General features: G+C 45.2%; 1 protein-coding gene and 1 long non-coding RNA gene across 2 annotated transcripts; one reads left to right on the top strand and one right to left on the bottom strand.

Moving 5' to 3' along the window:
* Window positions 1-602: 602 nt before the first annotated feature.
* LOC137788434 (uncharacterized) lies at window positions 603-9,517 on the bottom strand. Its single transcript, XR_011077738.1, has 3 exons — window positions 9,435-9,517; window positions 9,008-9,075; window positions 603-676 (listed from the first exon to the last, which is right to left on the bottom strand). It is a non-coding gene; the product is annotated as an uncharacterized lncRNA (long non-coding RNA).
* Window positions 9,518-11,086: 1,569 nt separating this feature from the next.
* On the top strand, window positions 11,087-15,134 carry egr1 (early growth response 1). The gene is made up of 2 exons (XM_068595398.1): window positions 11,087-11,777; window positions 12,566-15,134. The coding sequence occupies exons 1-2, from the start codon at window positions 11,567-11,569 to the stop codon at window positions 13,876-13,878; spliced, it is 1,524 nt and encodes a 507-aa protein (XP_068451499.1). The 5' UTR covers window positions 11,087-11,566; the 3' UTR covers window positions 13,879-15,134.
* Window positions 15,135-19,092: the final 3,958 nt, after the last annotated feature.

Genomic DNA, 19,092 nt, shown 5'->3' with positions numbered 1-19,092 from the left:
AATTCCGCCAGAGAGACCTGATATCTTTGCAGACTTCAGGATCTCCGCTGTAAAACAAAATTAATCTGGAAAACATCAGTATGTATAGTTTTAAAGTTCCTAAGAGGAATGACTCTAACTTCTATGACATACCCAGGCGTGTCATAGACGAACACGTAATCAGAGGCGGCAAAGCACCGTTCTCTTACTTTGTATTTCTTTTTTTTCTTGTTTTTTTCTCTCTGTTACTTCTTCCCACCCACTCATTACCTCTCATTTATTCCCAGCACTGTGTCTCCATCCCTAACTTGCACCATCTCTGTCCTTCTGCTAGTGCGGGTCTATAGATAGGCCGATGTGAGGTAGAAGTGGCGGGGCTTTGGGAGGAAGCAGATAAGCTCTTTTGTTACTCGTAGAAAATGAGGCAGAGGGCCTTCTATAAATAGGCAGATTTGGTCCACCCTACTACTCAGAGCTCGGCAGAAGACTCCAGAGTGCAACTTTAAGGCCAGGGTCAGCGTGTTTCTATGGCGACACAGCCACGGCAGTGTGAGTGTCAAGGGGTGAGGGTGTACATAAAATCATGTGTGCGTGCGTGTGTGTGTGTGCGTGTGTGTGTGTGTGTGTGTGTCACCCCTCCCTGTTTTCCGGGTCTCTCCAGCAGCAGCAACAGCAGCAGCAGTCAGTCTCCCAGCCCCTGTTGAGAGAGAGCATGTTGGGTAACGGCAGTCTGGAGTTCCCCTGGCCTCGCTCCAGACCTCCTCTCCTTTCCCTCTTGCCTCTCTCCCACAGTCCTCCCCTCCTTCTCCCTTCTCACCCACCCGCTTCCCTTCTCCCCGCTGGCTTTTTCACCGAGGAGAGATATGGGTTTATGCGTGTGTGCGTGGACATGTTTGGCTCTTCCCAACAGCCCATGCAGCACAACGGCTGGTTTATTTGTCCTGCTCACAGTGGGTCATCTCCTTTGGACATTTGCAGTGTTTTAAACAACCGCCCTTCCTCTAAACTGCTGTTGGACCATCTTTCCATTAACCTCTGTTGGCTCAATCTCCCAAATTAAACCATTATGTGAAATGGATCTGGAGTCATCGTCAGCATCTCAACATATCTGGTTTGACTCATTTTCTCGAGTTCTCCCTTCTAAAAATGAGAAATGAAGCCCGCTTTCAAAACAATTTGTGCCTATTTGTGGCTCTGACCAAGCCCAGTCAGAATGCCATCATCAACACATAGCAACACATGTTGGGTAACGGGTGATGAAACACATCAGGTCAAAGTGTATATGTCAAGGTGCGCAGACTCTTTTAGAAAATCCATTCAAAGGGATTTACAGTAACTAACATGATTCTGGTACCAAGAAGGGGGTTGGATTTTTTGTTAAGCTTAATAAAAAATCTATCTTACACATGGTTAGATCAAGAGGTCTGATTGTTGCTGTTCACTCTAAAATGCTGAAGTTTGAATACTCTAACCGTCAGACCTCAAACATAGAAAAGTCTAAAATGGTATGATGTCACACAATGAGAAAAAGTAGGTGTACAAATGTGAAAGATGTCAACAAGGCAGCATAATTACTGAGAGGGACATGTTTTAGCCTGTTTACCTGCACCCACTCCAGTTCAGCCTCCATGCCAGAGGAACAAGCTGCCGCACGCTTTGGCCTCAAAAGCATACAACAGTACCTCACCCTGCCTTGCACCCAGCGCTGACAAAGCACAGCGTCACAGTTTCCGAAACCTCTCCTTCCACTTTTGCATCACCTTGCATGCAAAAAAACTGAAATGTGCGTACTGGTGTGAACTGGCAAGTCACCGGATGTTTGACAGAAGATTGAGTTTCATGACTACAAACAGTTTATTAAAGGACTGTAAAATGTAAACGCACATGTTCTCTGATTTATTTGCCTTTTATTCATTCCAATTATTGAAATTAAGGTGAAACTGAATTAACTGGAAACTAGAAGTTACACAAATAGTAGGGACAAGAGGCAGATATGAGACTTAGCTGAGGAAATGTCTAGCAACTGCTGATGTCAGCAGAGTCTAGCCCGAAAATATGTACGATTATAAAGTCTCCAAAAATAACTTTACAAGTGTTTATTCAAGACGGTCATCTGCGGGTAAAGCAGGAGATAGAGACAGTGTGTTTTTAGCCTCTCTGATAAAGTAGATAAGTGTCTTAAATTGGATCAGTTTATTTGTCTGGCTGGCCTTAAACAAGACCACAGAGTCTGGGGCGTCTGAGCCACAGCCGCTGAATGAGAACGAAACACAAACAGCTTCCTCTTTCCACCCATCAGCTGCTCAGCCGCGCTCCTCGGTCTCTTTTCTTCCTTTCACTCTATCGTTTTCTCCGACTAAGCCCAGTGATATCACGGAGCAACGGATGTGAAGTCACTTCCTGTTTGGTTTTCAGTCGCACTGCCAGCAACTACAGAAGTAGCAGCTTGCTGACAGCTGTGAGTGCAGTTCGAAACATGCAAATAAACGGGGTCAAAGGTTAGAGCTCGCTGATTGTAAGTGTTTATAAGCCCTTACAGCTGCTTTTTAAAGCCACATCACAGTCTCTGAAAATATTTCCTTTGAAGTTTAGTATGTGCCTCACTGTAAGCTTGTTGTGTGAGTGAATTGTTCTCAATGCCCTCCAAATCAACGTCCAAATCAACCTCTCCAGCAATACAGGTGCACAAACTTCTTGCACTGTACATCAAGCAGGGCGACATATCTGGAGGACAACATTCTAATTTACTGTATATATATCTCTCCTTTATTACCTCCTTTAGTATCTATTCTGCCAAAAAGAACAGCAGTTAGAAAACTGCAACTCCTTTCCTCGTCATCTGTCGCTAGTTGAGAGTCTCCTGGTGACAGACAGGCTGTGACACCCAGCCCTGGTAATAGAAGGCAATTATAAGCCCTGGCGAGAGCTGTGGCAATGGGGAAAACTTTTATACAGCCCCCCTCCTGGGGCGCTGACATGCAGACACACTGAAATTAATTGCTACAAAACATCAGGCGAGCTTGACGCACACATGCGCACAGTCGAACTCCTGGAAAGGAGAAGAATGAAACAATACACATCACGCAACGTTGCATTGATGCTCGTGAGGAGGAAGAAGAAGAAGAAAGAAAAGGCAGCAAAGAGAAGCGGCAAAAAAACAAAACAAGTAGATCTCTTCCAACAAATCATGATTTCATCTAAAATAAGAAGCCAAAGACAATAGACTCGGGTACCTTGGAGACCAGGAGGACTATTTCTCCATGGCAACCAGTTTGGTGTGTGACAATGCCGCAGTGCGAGAGTTTGAACTGCTAAAGCTGTCTGGGGTTGCAGAGATAGATGGGGAGAGTGAGACCCACGGAGAGCTGTCTGTGTGCTCGTAATGAGAACACACACTGTCACAAACCCCACTGCGAGAAAAATGGAAGTTCACGACTTTCCAACTCACGCTACATTCTCTCTTTGACTCTTTGAGTCAATACGGAGAGAAATCCTGTTCCTAACTAAATTATGACACTGAGCATGTTTATGTTTCCAACAGTGCATATCCAAATATTCTCACGCGTAAACATTTCTCTAGTGTTGCTATGGAGTTGTTCCCCTGTTTGGCCGTTAGAAAAAGCAGCACCATGTGGCCTTCGGAGGAGATTTATTTTAATTGTGTGGTGTATTGCGGCCAAGAGAATGTCAGGCTATATGCTGGCTGTGTGCCGTCAGCACACTTGTGGATACATGTAATCGCGTCGGCCCTCGGACGTTATCTCGCGCGCGCGCGCGTGTGTGTTTGTGTTCGATACGCCACGTGCATACTGTATTTGAATAGCAAAACAAACACAAATAACGGAGGACCTTGGTGTGTGTGTGTGTGTGTGTGTATGGTGCAACTTGTGTGTGCGTGTTCTTGTTGAAAAGTGGGTGATGAAGACAATGTAAAAGCTTTCCACTTCCTGTTTGCTGACTCTCCCTCATACATGGGTTAAAATCCTGGGATTTAACTGAGATTATTGTTTCATAATCTCGACTGGCTGCTAAATCCTTACTTGAAAACTTGAGATAGACTGAAGCTACTCGAAGTATTTCACAAACTGTACACTTCTGCAAGTCTCAACACCGTCCTCACCCATTTCTCCTTGTCAGCATCAGCCGACAACCATCAACATGCAATCTCCTTTGTGTGTCTTTATTTTTATTTGCAGTGCGCTTTATAGAAATTCATTACACTGTCTGCCGCCAGCGTAGGCAGAAAAATATTCCCTCAGCTCAGCTGAACTCTCACCCTACTTTAATGTAAACACTGCTCTTCAGTCACGTTTCTCCCATTAAGGTAAACGCCTGCATTATGTATGAATATAGAACCCTTAATCTAGTTGTGCCGTGCAGTCTTCGTCGTTTCTCAGTCCATGAAGAGCGAGAAAGAGAGACAACTCTGACCCCAGTAATGTGTAATAGATAATGTAAATTTAAAGCATTAGCTCAAATTAGATTACTTATAATTACTCATCAACGAAGATGCGTATTTGTCGTGCTGGTGCAGAGTTTAACTTTACAAAATATGTTGTTGAATCTTCAGTCCAACTGACCCAAAGTGACATTTGGCCCCCGAGCCTCAACTCTTTAAAAAACCATTGTCCCATAAGCCAAATGCTTCTGACAGTTATTCATTTATTCATTCCATCCTCCTCCCATTCTTAGGTTTTTTTCCTCTTTTTTTTTTTCCTTGGAAGCATGTAAAGGGTGTTGCCGTTACTGTTGTTTGTCTGTCTGCCTCGTCAGCCATCATCTCTGTTGACGTATGGCACTCAGAGTTAAATGATTATTGTACAATTGTAAAGAGTTGTGGGGCTTTCTGATGGAGACCTGTCTCTTTAGCCCTGTAGGCTATCCCACGTCTGCAGTCTCCAGCTGGGGTAGAGGGGAGGGTTGGAGGGTGGGGGAGGGAAGGGGGAGGATGGGTAGGGAGAGGGGCTTACCTGAATCAACCTGTCGTACCTGCCCTGAGGCCCACCTGTCAACAACCCAGCGACAGTCACTTTCTCTTTCACTCCCTGTCACTTTGTGGCTCTATCTTTCCATCACTTCCTCTGCCTCTGTATCTCTCCTTACCCATTTATCTCTCTGCCTCTCACCCTCTCTACTCTTTCACTTTACCTTCTTTCCGACACTACAAAACAAATAACTCTCACCTGAGCAGATGTACCTCTCAACGCCTGTCATTTTCACTTCACAGCAAGTTATTGGGAAAGGCTTTAGCCACAGGACCCGAGAAGACTATTTGTCTTGGCAAGTTCTGATTTGACTCAAAACTCAAATAAACTCTGGAGAACAACTTAAAGGCGTGTGTGTGTGAATGTGTATGCGTGTATGCCTTGCCTGTTTGTATAACACCAGGTTTAGAGAGGTCATCCTTTGAGGGACAGGGTGACTCCAGGGTAGGTTTACCAAATTTTCAGTAGCTCAGGCTTTGTGTTCATAGCTCTGGGTTCAGAGAGGAAAATATAAAAAACAAACTATCTGCCCTTTCTCGACATTCTCAAAAAGCACGTCAAGGGCCACGGACTGAGAAAGGGTGATGCCGTGACTGTCTGATGCAATAATAAACCCACGATGCACATCTTCCACATAAACAGATGTGGATTGCCAGAGAGCCACGTGACTGTGGACTAAAGCTACATTTTAATTCCCAACAAAAATCTGAAGACTGTAGTAGAATAAAAACAGGTCTGTGAGTTTGGGTGTTTTCTGTCTGCTCCGAGTTCGTATGCACATGAGTCACACCCAAACGTGTTCGCTTAAGACAACAAACCAGTTGCTGCTCAGTCTGGACGCTGAGGCCACATCTTTCTGCCTCCCTCGCTCCCTGTCTCGTCCTGTCTGTCTCTCCGTCCACATGAAGACGTCAGCAGTGTGGAGAGCGGTTGGTTTTCGTCAGCTCAGTCAATCCGTCAATAAAGAGCTTTGTCACGGTGCAACCAGGTGCAACATCCAGGCATCTTTAATAAAACTTAAGATGAATCTGGTTGAGGCTGAGCATAATTTTTTTTCTCCACAAAGTGACAGACAGCTGATGACTTAAGTATACGTACCAAATATACAATGTAAAAGCACTCCTTTATAAGTTAAAGCCTTATATTGAAAATTTAAAAAAAAGTACGGCTTCTGCCTCTTAAATTTGATTATTAGATTGAAAAACAACATTTAAGTCCTGTAGATGGTAGGAGTGGCATTAGTTTTGACAACTTTATATACTATTTTCGTTGAGTTAGGTGGTTCCTGACCTCAGGGTCAGGCCCCTCAAACGTGACACAAGATAAATCTGAGGGGTTATGGGATGATTAATGGGGCAGGATGAACAAAAACAAAGTGCTGTAACGTTAATCCTTATCATATCAAATCTTTATCTGAAAATTAAGGAGTGACTGCAGCTGTGCGATAGTAAAATAAAAAGTATAATAATTATCTCTGAAATGGAGTATAAGCAGAGTACAAGTGTAAAGTGGCATAACATGAAAATAATTTAGAAAAATAAAAGTACCTGACTGAGTCAATGACCCAAATCTCCTCTCACAATTAATAACGAAACAATGGGGGACTTTCAGCTATTTCTCTTGGTCGGTAAAATGAATAAATATACCAAAAATGAAATAAACAATAAAGATGCACACCCACAATTCTCACTTCTATCAACATATTTGGGTCAGACAAACACAGAAACCTGGCAACCTTTAAATGTTATCCATTGCTGTACTGTGACGGCTACATGGTGTGGGGAAGCCCCGTCTTTCAGCGCGCTACCGGTGACTCATCAGGAGCTGAAAGGTCAGAGGTCGGATCTTTTGTCACAGGCATCAAACACACAGGCCGGGGGCCCAGTGAGTCACACATCCTTGGGGACGAGGAGGAGGAGGGGACGGGGGCTTTGTGCCGTGTTCGGCAATTGTCTCTCTGCCACCTACCACCTACAGGAGGCGACAACAGGTAGATAAGCAGAAAGAGCGGCTGTTCGATGCCGGGCTCTGTTTCTGTGTGATACGCTAACACCTATCCTGCTCCATCGCCTTGGGGCTAATATGACAGGGAAGGACGCCTGCAGTGACTGTGAAATGCGAGCCGATTGTTTTTCAAACGTCGTCACCGGGGCCTTTAAGCTTTAGTAGGTCAGCTCCCACAGTAAAAAAGCTTGTGATCTTTCCTACGTAATCATAGCTACGCCGCTAACACAAGGCCAGCATTCCAAAGCAGCATTCCTGGACTCCTCTGAACAGAGAAGAAAACTGTCTGGCTGCTTCAGCAACAGGTGGTGTGCTGTAATATTCTGCATTGTATTGTACAGGGCTGTCTTACATTTCAGTAAGTGAGCCAACGTTTACGACGAGTGCTGAGTTGACATGTCAAGTATTTTAAACAGGCAGGCAGTAATGGATGTCTTCATCGGCGACGGTTTCCAGAATCCCATTAGATCCATTTAGATTTTCATGTGTGTCAATTAGTCCAAAGATTTTCACCGACCCCTTTACACGGTGTCCTACTGCCGACAGATTTTTATGCCTCTAACGCCAGTTTGTCTTTTCTCTGGCGCATCTCACTCTGCGTGTAAAAGGTCAGGCTGCACATTCCTGCTGGCGTCACTTAAAAAGCGAGGAGAAAGATGACATTTATCAAATAGCCTCCTATCTGTTCTCTGCTCCTCTACCCATCACTCTCAGGCTATGGGCTAATATTCAGCATGTCACTATGCCCAAGACGATCAGCCCTCCGCTCCATCCTATTTAATTAACAACTCTCGCCGTGTGTTCTAGGCCCCAACATTTCAATTTTTATCATCTTGAAATCCACCACTCGTTCCCCAACCCACTCAGCAAAATATAAGATAGCACCAAAATAACCAGGCCCTCTCTCCTTCTCTCTCTCTGTCATCACATTATCCCCTCCTCCCCACCCCCTCTCGCTACATTATGCAACATGCAAGGTTTGGTAACTGTCATTGTCCACGCTCTAATCTCGTTCCCGCCCATCATAAGAGCACATGGCTGAACACACCTGTAAGCTCATGGGGAGGGATTGCACCACTCGTCGGTGTGGGTGACGGATGAGCAGGCGTGTCTGTCTTTCTGTCCTGTCTCCCTGACACACTGCCTGGCATTGGCTGCTGACGAATGCCAGCACAAAGCTTGGTATTTGCTCCCACGTACAGTATGTAGGTGTGAGGATTCTCTCTCGGTCTGTCTGTTTTCTATGTTTCTATCGCCCTCACTCTTCCTTCCCACCTTCTCCATCTCTTTTTCGCAACCTCCATCTCCTCAATATCTATACATCTCTATTTTCTCTCTCCCCCTCCCTCCTGTCTTTTACGTTCCAATTCCTCTCCTCTCGTCCACCTCCTCTCTCTTTTTTAAGCTTCCTCTATCTACTTCCGCATCTTTTTCTCCGTGCAGAATGAGGCATGATTAAATAGTGCCTTTGTTGGTTGTGTGAACAGGGGTGTGGCGGCTGCGTAGGTAAAGGGAGAACCTCTCTTTCTCGCCGGCTGGCAGAGCGTTGGAGTTTTATCAGGCGAGGACTCCTCTGGCTGGTTTGTGTGGGCAGCAACGGGGAACACACTGAGGAGAATGAACCGGCTGACTCAAACACACACGCGCACGCACACACACGCACGCGCGCACACACACACACACACACACACACACACACACACACACACACAAACACAGACTAATTCTCCTTCCCCTGCCCTTACAGCATCTGCTTCCACCCCCTCTATGCATCAGAGTGAAGGGAGGCCCAAACAGCCACTGTGAAGTGTTTATCATCTTTATTACTTTATTACTTTTCCGACAGTTTTCCCTAACCTGATTTTATTACATTGTCATCAGATGATGAGTTTCTCATCTGCTCTCTCTGCTCTTTCTTTTTTCTTTTTTCGCTTTGCCACGGATGTATCAACCTTGGTACAACTGATGCGTTAAAAGCAGCGGTGGATGCAGACAAAAGTTTAGATTCGGCATCCGTTGAGTCTCTTGGTGAAACTCACCATGATCATGTCTGGAGCTGCTGGTCTTCATTTGACCTGGCCTGGAGACACACTGACATCTCTCTTTGCTGAAAAACAAAGTGTAAACTCAGGTTTTGGAGCCAGTGCACAGGGAGCACCATTGTCCTTCTAAAATACAACAGTGCTTCACAGTGCCACATTCCTTCAAAAGTGATTTGATTTGAGTGCTTATATGTATCTCACTGTATGAATAAACAACATTACACATTCTCCAGCTGCGCCCTCTACTTCAGGCTTATTTGGATTTTGTGAAGGAGCCTCTGCTCCACATCATCCATAATAAATGACAGAATTTTGCTATCAGTCTAATGGGGGTAAACAGAGAGATTTGCCAGAGGCTGAATGGGAAACGCCTGGGAGAGAATACAATCCAGTAAAGACCAAAAACCTTCAGTGGTTTGTGTACCTGGATCATCTTTTCTTTATCCATCCATCCATCCAGTGCAACGTTATTCTTTCCCGGATGAGCCTGACTGAGATTATTGTGACACCAGCCCCTGTGGATGAAGAGCAGTTGAACGGTTTAAGGACAATGCAATCACTTTTTAAAATCTAAATCAAGTGATAAGAACGAGAGCCTCACCTGCGCTGCACTTCCCTCTCCAACGGCATCTCTCTCTCTCTCTCTCTCTCTCTCTCTCTCTCTCTCTCTCTCTCTCTCTCTCTCTCTCTCTCTCTCTCTCTCTCTCTCTCTCTCTCACCCTCTCTCTCTCTCTCTCTCTCACCCTCTCTCTCTCTCTCTTTGGCCACCTCAAAGTGTCTCCGGCCCGCGATGTTTCCCAATGAGGTTGCTCGCGTATAGATCCAGTCAGCAGCAAAGGGAAACACATTGATTTCCCGTCAGCATCCACGGAGGAGTGCTGGCGCGCCAGCCGAAGCGGGAGCAGCCGAGGGGGGACATCGGTATCCCGCAGGCGCCCTGGCAGCTGTGCGCAGCGTTGTTAATTCGGCCCATTAGGCCGCTGAGTGGCAGAGAGATTCCCCGAATATTGAACCGGGGACACCCCTCAATTAGACAGATCGCCCCGCACCTCGTCAGCATCCGCGGCGATCTGCTCCCATTAATCAATGACACAGCCGAGAGAGGTGGAAAGTTAATTTAGAGGAAGTTTGCCATACCAGCAGGAGAGTTTGCAGAGTCTTGTGTCCATAAAGCTCATATAGCCTTAGAGATACGCTCGCTTATCAAATGACAAAGTCAACTTAACATGTCGGTTAATTATTCACGATCAATAAGACCTATTGCACGGGAATGCAGCAATATCGAGTGAAAATATGTTCCCGCCTAAAAACAGACAACCCGTAAAGTAACTTTTTAATTTACGTGTACATTATTTCTGCTCGCTTTCTTGTGTGGCATAACATAATTGTTGCATTTGTGGTTAAACACGTTTTGTTTTTCTTTAGCGCACCAACACGCCTTCAACTTCCAAACATCAAGCAAATCAACGTAGTCTAACAGTTCGTCTGCTGCAAAGAAGTCTTCCTCATTTAAGCCATAAAGCCGAAGCCGCGCTTTAAAACAGCCGAGCTGGATTCTGCTGCTGACATTAGTTATTATGAGCGCTGGACATGATTTGCACTCCAGCCTCTCGTTCACTGCCAAGCAGCGATCAGCGCAGCCTGCCTCAGGAAGTTCCAAATAAGGACAGGGAAATGGAAACCCACCGGAATAGGTCCTTATGTAGTCACGACCTTATAAGGCACGGCGGAGCCGGGCTTTCCGGCTGCAGCGCAGCCTGCTGCACAGATGGGAAATCCAAATCAAATCTATGGGGCGACCGGGAGAGAGCAAGAATTATGCTGCTGTCTCGCGGAGCTGTTCAGCTATGAAGATACATTGATTCTGGCCAAAGGAAGAGCGGCGTTGTCTTCGCAATTTACTGCAAGAGCTTAATATAAAGTCTCTCCTCTCTGCTTTCCCCCAGGCCAGCGTCATGTGTCCTCAGCTGCAGTGCCTAAATATGGGCTTCCTCCACTCCAAATATGGACATCTACGTCACAGCAAGAGGGTATATAACGAGCGGGGAAACCTCTCAGCTCAGAGAGAGCCCTGAGAGCCCACACGAGCAACTGTTAGAGCAGAGATAGATAGACAAACACATAGAACTCCCTTACTGCGAAATATCACAATAAAAGTACAAAGTCAATTCAAAACAACATCCATCCAAGAGGGTCAAAACCTAACTGGATCAATCATTTAATAATTCGATTAAAAATCACAATTGATCTGTTGAATAATTTCGATGGATCTTAGGGAATGAGTATAAAGGACACTTTTGATTTTTTTTGAAAAGACAAGTTTGTGGATCTTAACTCATCTCTGAGAGAAAAAGGAAAACAACAGGACAACTGGAGAACAAGAGTCGCGGAGCCAGACAGAAAACAACATCTTCTTCGACATCAGCAGAAGTGTGCAGCGCTCCCTGAGCTGGACAAAGTGATTACCTCCACCTGCGAGGCATCGCTCTGCCAGTGTGCTTCCAGCCTCCCTGAACTTATCAGCCGCCCCCAGCGCAGCTCCAGCACCAGCAGAGGATGGCTGCAGCCAAGACCGAGATGATCCTCCCAGCCCTGCATATCTCAGAGCCTCTGAGCTTCCCTCACTCCCCCATGGATAACTACCCCAAGCTGGAGGAGGTGATGATGCTGAGCTCCGCAGGGACCCCCTTCCTCACAGCCTCGGCACCCGAAGGCGCTGGCTTTGGCTCTGGGGATCCAGGAGACCAGTACGACCACCTTGCTGGAGGTAAGATCTGGAGATTTGTCTCTTTTGCCTCTGGTTCTCTGCTGCATGTCAAACATATTTGAAGATTGCAGCACCTCTGCTGAGCTACACTAAACCAGGAAAGGAGTAAAGATGACTTGAAAATGATTTATGTTTTGCTGTGTACTATTAATTCACACAGCTGACATACCATTTTTGCTGACAAGTTTATATTAATTTGTTTCATGATAGCGTGTGGTGAGAAATTTTATGAATTTGGATATAAGCTGACCGAACAATACATGCATACAATACAAATTCCCAAATGAACAGAGACAGGGAAATTACAAATACACCTGACTTAATATACATTCATTGATAGCTCTAAATCCATGTCGACTCTTGGAGGACTCAAACACTCTTCAGTCACCGCATGCCTCTAGACACTCCTACAGCTCAATTCAAATTGCATTCCTAAAACCAGCTGAACTGCAGTTTCGGTAATCAATTGCCTCGGGCTCTGTGATGGGCTTCAAGAATGTGTGTGTGTGTCTGTGTGTGTGTGTGCAAGGCAAGAAGAAAGAGAGTGTGAGCATGAGGGAAATTATGTGAGTACAGAAAGCTTGCACAGCAGCTCATGTTGAGGTGTGAAAGAGTCAGTTTTACAGTTTATAGGGAAATAGTTTAGTTGTAGGGGGATTCTCTGTGTGGGCACCTGACGGAAGAGAGGGGTGACACACTGTCCACCGCTCTGGCAGGATCACCCCTTTCCCTCCCTCTGGATATTGGCAGTTTGATTAATGTCTCCTCTTTCTCTGTGCTCCCTGTAGATACGTTACCTGATATTCCCTTCAACTGTGAGAAGTCAGTGGGAGAGCAGACCTACCCCACCCAGAGGCTGCCCCCCATCTCTTACACAGGACGCTTCACCCTGGAGCCCGCCACCACCTGCAGCAACAGCCTCTGGGCGGAGCCCATCCTGGGCCTGTTCACTGGTCTGATGGGCAATATTGCCCCCAGCTCTTCCTCTGCTGCCTCGCAGACCACCTCGTCCTCCTCTTTATCAATCCCGTCCTCCACTTCCTCCTCTTCTACCTCCTCCTCATCTCAGAGTCTCAGTTCCTCCATTCACCACAACGAGCCCAACCCCATCTATTCAGCCGCCCCAACCTACTCCAGCCCCAACTCTGACATCTTCCCGGACCAGGGCCAGGTTTTTTCCAGCTCGACTGGAGCAGTGCAGTACCCTCCTCCGGCGTATCCCAATGGGAAGACCTGCAACACTAACTTTCCTGTAACCATGATTCCTGACTACCTCTTCCCTCAGCAGCAGGGAGAGATCTGCCTGGTGCCCCCTGACCAAAAGCCCTTCCAGAGTCAGACAAGCCAGCCGTCCCTCACTCCTCTGTCCACCATCAAGGCCTTTGCCACCCAGACTGGTTCCCAGGACTTAAAGAGTGTCTACCAGTCTCAGCTGATCAAGCCCAGCCGCATGCGCAAGTACCCCACCCGGCCGAGCAAGACACCTCCTCATGAGAGGCCCTATGCCTGCCCCGTAGAGACCTGCGATCGCCGCTTCTCCCGTTCTGATGAGCTGACTCGTCACATCCGTATCCACACGGGCCAGAAACCCTTCCAGTGCCGCATCTGCATGCGCAACTTCAGCCGCAGCGATCACCTGACAACACACATCCGCACTCACACCGGTGAAAAGCCCTTCGCCTGCGAGATCTGCGGACGCAAGTTTGCCCGCAGTGACGAGAGGAAGAGGCACACAAAGATCCACCTGCGGCAAAAGGACAAGAAAGCCGAGAAGGCAGGAGCAGTGGTGGTGACAGCAGCGCCGGTATCAGCTGCTTCGCCTGCCTCCAGCTACCCTTCTCCCATCACCTCCTACCCCTCTCCAGTGTCCTCCTACCCCTCTCCCGTCACCTCCTGCTACTCCTCTCCAGTCCACACTTCCTATCCATCTCCTTCCATCGCCACCACCTACCCATCAGTGTCCATGTCCAGCAGCTTTCAGTCCCAGCTGGCCTCCTCCTTCCCCTCCTCAGTCGCTTCACACATCTACAGCTCTCCCGTCCCCACCCCGCTATCAGACATGCAGACCACTCTCTCCCCAAGGACAATTGAGATCTGCTAAGAAAGAGAAAAACTTTTTATAGTCTCTCCGCTCCACTCCTTCCTTAAGGTTCTTTGAGGGGAAAGAAATCAGCATCAAAAGACTTTGTTTTCTCCTCCAAAAAGCACTTTTTTTGTCTGCTCGCTGTGCAGTGTTCGGTGAATCTCAAGATTTACCTGAAAGAGAGAAAAAGATACATGTCAAGGACTGGGCAAAGACAATTGAAGATGAAAAGGGATTTCTTTATGTCTCTGTAAAACAAATGCAGCTCTTCAAATGCGTAAGGGACTCAACAGATAGAGCGCAGAAACCAGCTCTGACGGGTCTCTACTATTAGGTACACAGACACAGATTGCCAGCGGTTGTGGTTCTGAGGCACGTTTGCCCTTGAAGGCACTCCATACAGTAGGCTACAAAAGACATTGAATGATATACATAAGCTACCATATATGTATATTGTACATGTGCCATGTTTTGTTTTTATCATTCTTTGGTACCATTGATGTGAACAATTATTTGCATATTTGCATTGTATTATTTGAAGTGAGCAGGGCCATATTTTCTACATATTTTCTCTATTATGTAGTGATGATGCTGTGATACGTTTTGACATTGTTTGAAAAAAAGCACTTAAGTATTCAAGCATGAGTAAGAGTGATGTTAGTTTCTGTTTGTAAATATCATCCACTGGTACGATGTCTTTCTCTCTTTCTCACATGTGACATATTGCTCGGTTGTATGGAAAAATAGAGAAAAGAAAAAAAAACATTGATAAAAACAAAAAAAAACTAAACAAGAAAAACGCTCCCGTTATTTGGTGCCTTTTTGTGAAGCCTTGCTGATGTTGTGACTCGGCTGTGTGCGAGAGAGGATGCACTGCATCTCGCCTTAAGGGTTGAGGGAATATTTTTGTTACAGAATGTAAGTCATACTCAGAGGGAGGAAAAGGGACGAGCTATGAGGGCACCGCTTCATTTCATTAGAATGTAAGCAAAAAAGGAGAAAAACTATAAAGTATATTTTTGTAAAACTTAAGTGTAAATATCCACATCTTCAAGAGCTGGAATGTTGAAGTTACCTACTGAGTAGGCATGGGATTCTTTTGTATGTTATATACATGCAGTTCATTATTTTGTGGTTATCTTAATTTTGTATTTGTGTTTGTTAAAACAAGTGACTGTTTCTGGCTTCTAAACACATTGAATGCGCTTAACTGCCAACGGGATATTTGGTGTACAAGATATCCTCCCAGAAATGAAATATAAATAAAAATATGAATATATATGTACATTTGTTCTCACACTTTATTGTCCGACTTCTGATCTTCGATGCTTCCAAACATTTCATCAGCGTCATTACATTACATCCTACGCTTCATTTCATCATGTACATCCTCATACAGTAACATCACACACTCCATCATCTTATATGTTAATTGCATGCAGATTAGAAATGTAGATTATAGCACAACGTCACATCCCTTTCATTTCAGGAAAATCTGCACAGCCTCATCTTATGGAAACTTTGTGTTTCAATCGCTGTTCTCCAATTGAACCTTTTATTAATGATAACACTAGCGCATGACTCCCATGCATATAAACACTGGAGATGAAGAATTCTTATCTACATCAAACATGCTCGAGAAGATATTAAGCTTATCTAAGTTTCTATTTTATTTTAGATTTTATGATACACACTGGCCCTTACTGTTAAGTAGTGTTGCAGAAATATGATCTTTCGGCAAAAAAATAATAATAATAATTCTCTTCTGCATGCTGTTAGAGAATAATTATTTTTTGGAGTGGGATATTTTAAACCGACTATGCTTAGACATGTACAGGGTTATTTTCAGTGCAGGTGAAATCTATCACATGATAATTACCTTATTTTCTGCAAAATGTGCTCGGCGAGAGGCTGTCACCCCGTAGCGAATGAGCTGTAGCACACAATTGGGCAATATTCGCATAGGTTGGGCTGAATTGTTGCTGGAGTGGAGCTGAACAGACTGGCCCTGAAGGTTTAACCGTTGTTTCTTTTGGTTTTTCAAGTATATAATAACAGCCTCTTCGCCCCGTCATTATTCATCTGCCACTGTTCCCTAGGCAAGAAATTATTGCAACATGTTTGGTTATGAAAATAAAACAGCTTGTTTTTTTTTTAGCCTATGTAGACAAGAACCCTAAGTTTTTGTCTCTGTGATTTGGAGTAATTTTGTGTTGTGAAATGCTCTAACTAAAATACTCACAAATGCAAACACAGCTAAAATAGAAAGCGGGGAAACAAGTAGAAGAGAGTGATAGAGGGAAAAGGAAAATAATTAAGATAATTGGTCTCCTGATCCCAAATTGACTTTCTAAATTGGGTCTGATGAGGTGTGTGTGTGTGTGTGTTTGTGTGCATGTGCATGTGTGTGTGTGTGTGTGTGTGTGTGTGTGTGAGAGTGTGTGTGTGTGTGTGCATGTGCATGTGTGTGTGTGTGTGTGTGTGTGCGTGTGCGCACGTGTGTGTGTGTGTGCGCGCACATGTATGCATGCATTTGTGTGCCATATACATTGTGACCGTGTATAGACTGTGACTAATGCAGTTGTTTCCCGCTGTGTCCTCATGCTGCTGCGGTGATGTGTAAGTGTGTAATTTTGTGAAATTTGCCATGTTGGCAGCCGCGTTTCTGCTCTGTGTTCTTTTGGTTAAAGCTTAGCGTCCCCATGAAACAGATCGACCAGGACGCCACCCTCTCATCTGCTGACACAGTTTGCAGGTGTGAGTCTGCGTATGTGTATGTATGTCTGCTTGAGTACGTATAAATACAGATGATACAATGAAAGGCAGCAACATAGCAATCAAAGGTTACATTTCCCTGGATGAAACCTGCATTACTGCTACAGTTTGACAAATAAATTAAATACAAAAGGATATACAACAAGGAATCACAAATCAACACTTCTGTAGACCTCAGAGTAAATCATCTTTAAATCATCTTTAAAATGTGAGGCTCCTCACGCACATCTTTTCAGGGTGAATCACAAGCCTCCTAGTGTGGCTTAAAGTCCTGAAATCCATCATTTCCTGTCATTGTTTACTACATTATTTTGGTCGCTGGCTTAAACTCAAGAGTCATTCAGCAGCTTTTGCTTCAAAACTTTCTCATACTGACATACTTTTAGGAATCTCTTTTACTAAAAGTTAAAAAAAAAATCACAGACTGCGCTTCTCCATGCCCTTCCTCGTGTGAATAGATAATATTTCAACCAGCGTGTCACAGTCCATAACCGAAACGTTAGAAAGACAGACGACCAATATCCCTCAAAGTACGAGGGAATTGTGTAGCCCTTCATATCTTGCTCTGATTCAAGGCTCTTCCTCGCATATCAAAGCTCACGCGCTGAGCCTGTTCTGTTAAGGGAGGTGAGAGAGGAGCGCAAGAGGAGTTAGGAGTGCAGTTGCGTTGTGGCTTCACTCTGTTGTAACCCACAACGGAGCCACCTCACGCTCCCAACAGGCTTCAACTTCAAGAGCCCTGCCTTTGTTCAAAAATGTATTTGTTCTCTTATTCTTTTTGGGAACTGTGTAAAACAAAAAAGGACGAATGGCGAAAAGAACCGTTCTTTCTCCCGCAGCCCTCGAACCCCACCCCACTGCCACTTCTTTCCCTCTCTCCCCCTGTCTGTCTCTACCTTGCTCTCTGTGGTAGCGCATATTTTGCTGGAGATGCTAATGATCTCCCCCCCATCTGTATTCTGATGCAAGGTCTGTCTACACTTTTCCCTTTCATCCACATACAAATGTGCTCTTATTGCCTCTTCGCCCTCGGGCCTTTTAAGATGCCTTTTTGAAATATGCCGTTTGATAAGCACATCATTGGCCAAGTCCCCGCAGTGATTAGAGATCTCTTTAATGTGAGCGAGTTAGAGAGTGAATGAGGGGCTTCGGGGCCGGTAGCTATCTGTTCTCCTCTGCCCTCACCCCTTGACATCTCTCGGACCGCTGGGAAGAGACCAGTGTTGGGAAGGATGACCCTGAGCACCGCTTGACATCCTCTGTGCTTCATTCCCACATGGAGATGTCGCACGGGAGGAAATACTCTAGAGAATCGCCTGCATCGAGACACGGTACTGTATGCTGGAAGGCTAGATTTCTGTACTTTATCACAGAGATATGACAGGAGGGCTGCTCTCTAATGTCTTTTAAATATGCTCCATTGATCTAATGTTCAGAATCTTGCTTTGCCACACTGGGAAGTTTTTTTCATTTTTATCTTGCCAATAGGGAACACTGATACAGTCGTCAGGTGCTTTCTCCTGCTGTGAGCTGAGCACTCCACACCTGTTGAGCCTTTTGGGATAAGTAGGTTATATTTAAACTGCTTGATTTCCAGCCTCCTAACGGGTACATTTCAGGTAGATTGCAGCATTACAACACAGACACGGTGTTCAGGAGACGTGCTTGGCATATTTTCTAAACAAACATCAGTGAGAAAATGTAAGTACGACAAAACTGGACAAATTGTTGCAGTTTGCCTCAATTCAATGATCTCCTCCGGCTGTCAATGAAATACACACAGACCAACCTGAAACCACACATGCTCAGCTTTGCACATAAAGACATAAAAGATGATCAAGTTGTCACAGATTTGCTCTCCATTTCTAGGCTAAGATGTGGGAGTCTTATGCATGTGTGTCAGCTGTGTACCTGTTCAAAACACACCAGATGTAAGAGCAGCACAACTTGCAAGCATCTTTGAAATTATTTGTGGCACACAAAAGAGATTTTTGACGTATCACTTCGACAATAATCTACAGGTGTCCTGGCAACTTTAGCTCTACTTAATAAGCCATGCTTGTTTGAAGTACATGGCTTTGAACAGACAACAAAACAGTGCATGCTTAAGTACCTCCAAATATGACACCTCTTCAACTCAGCATCAAGCACACTACAGCTTCACAAAAGGCACCTGGGTGGCTCTGAAATGCAAACAGGCCCTCATACGTCTTTATGTGTTAAGGCTAGTAAGTGGGCTCGAGTTGTTTTTCTTTTCTGTCTGTGAGTCTGACTATCATATGCAATCCCTGAGCAGGGTCTCTGAGTCTGGGTAAATAAACGCAGTCATGCCTCTCAGAGACTTGTCTGTTTTCATCGGAAGGGTGCATGTTCTGCAGCAGATGGCTTCCTACTGCAAATTAGAGGCTTATAACAGCACTGAGCAAAACATCAATTCCTAAATAATTCAACCAAAAC

Source organism: Clinocottus analis, unplaced genomic scaffold (assembly GCF_023055335.1).
Source record: "Clinocottus analis isolate CAN_PGR_092001 unplaced genomic scaffold, fCliAna1.0.p SCAF_10, whole genome shotgun sequence".
Taxonomy (NCBI): Eukaryota; Metazoa; Chordata; class Actinopteri; order Perciformes; family Cottidae; genus Clinocottus; species Clinocottus analis.
This window is presented reverse-complemented; position numbering and strand designations above follow the sequence as displayed.

Bases quoted from the DNA above. Each gene is read 5' to 3' on its own strand.
- egr1 (XM_068595398.1), top strand. From the start codon at position 11,567: ATGGCTGCAGCCAAGACCGAGATGATCCTCCCAGCCCTGCATATCTCA. The intron at 11,778-12,565 runs GTAAGATCTGGA...TGCTCCCTGTAG, and splicing joins GTACGACCACCTTGCTGGAG to ATACGTTACCTGATATTCCC.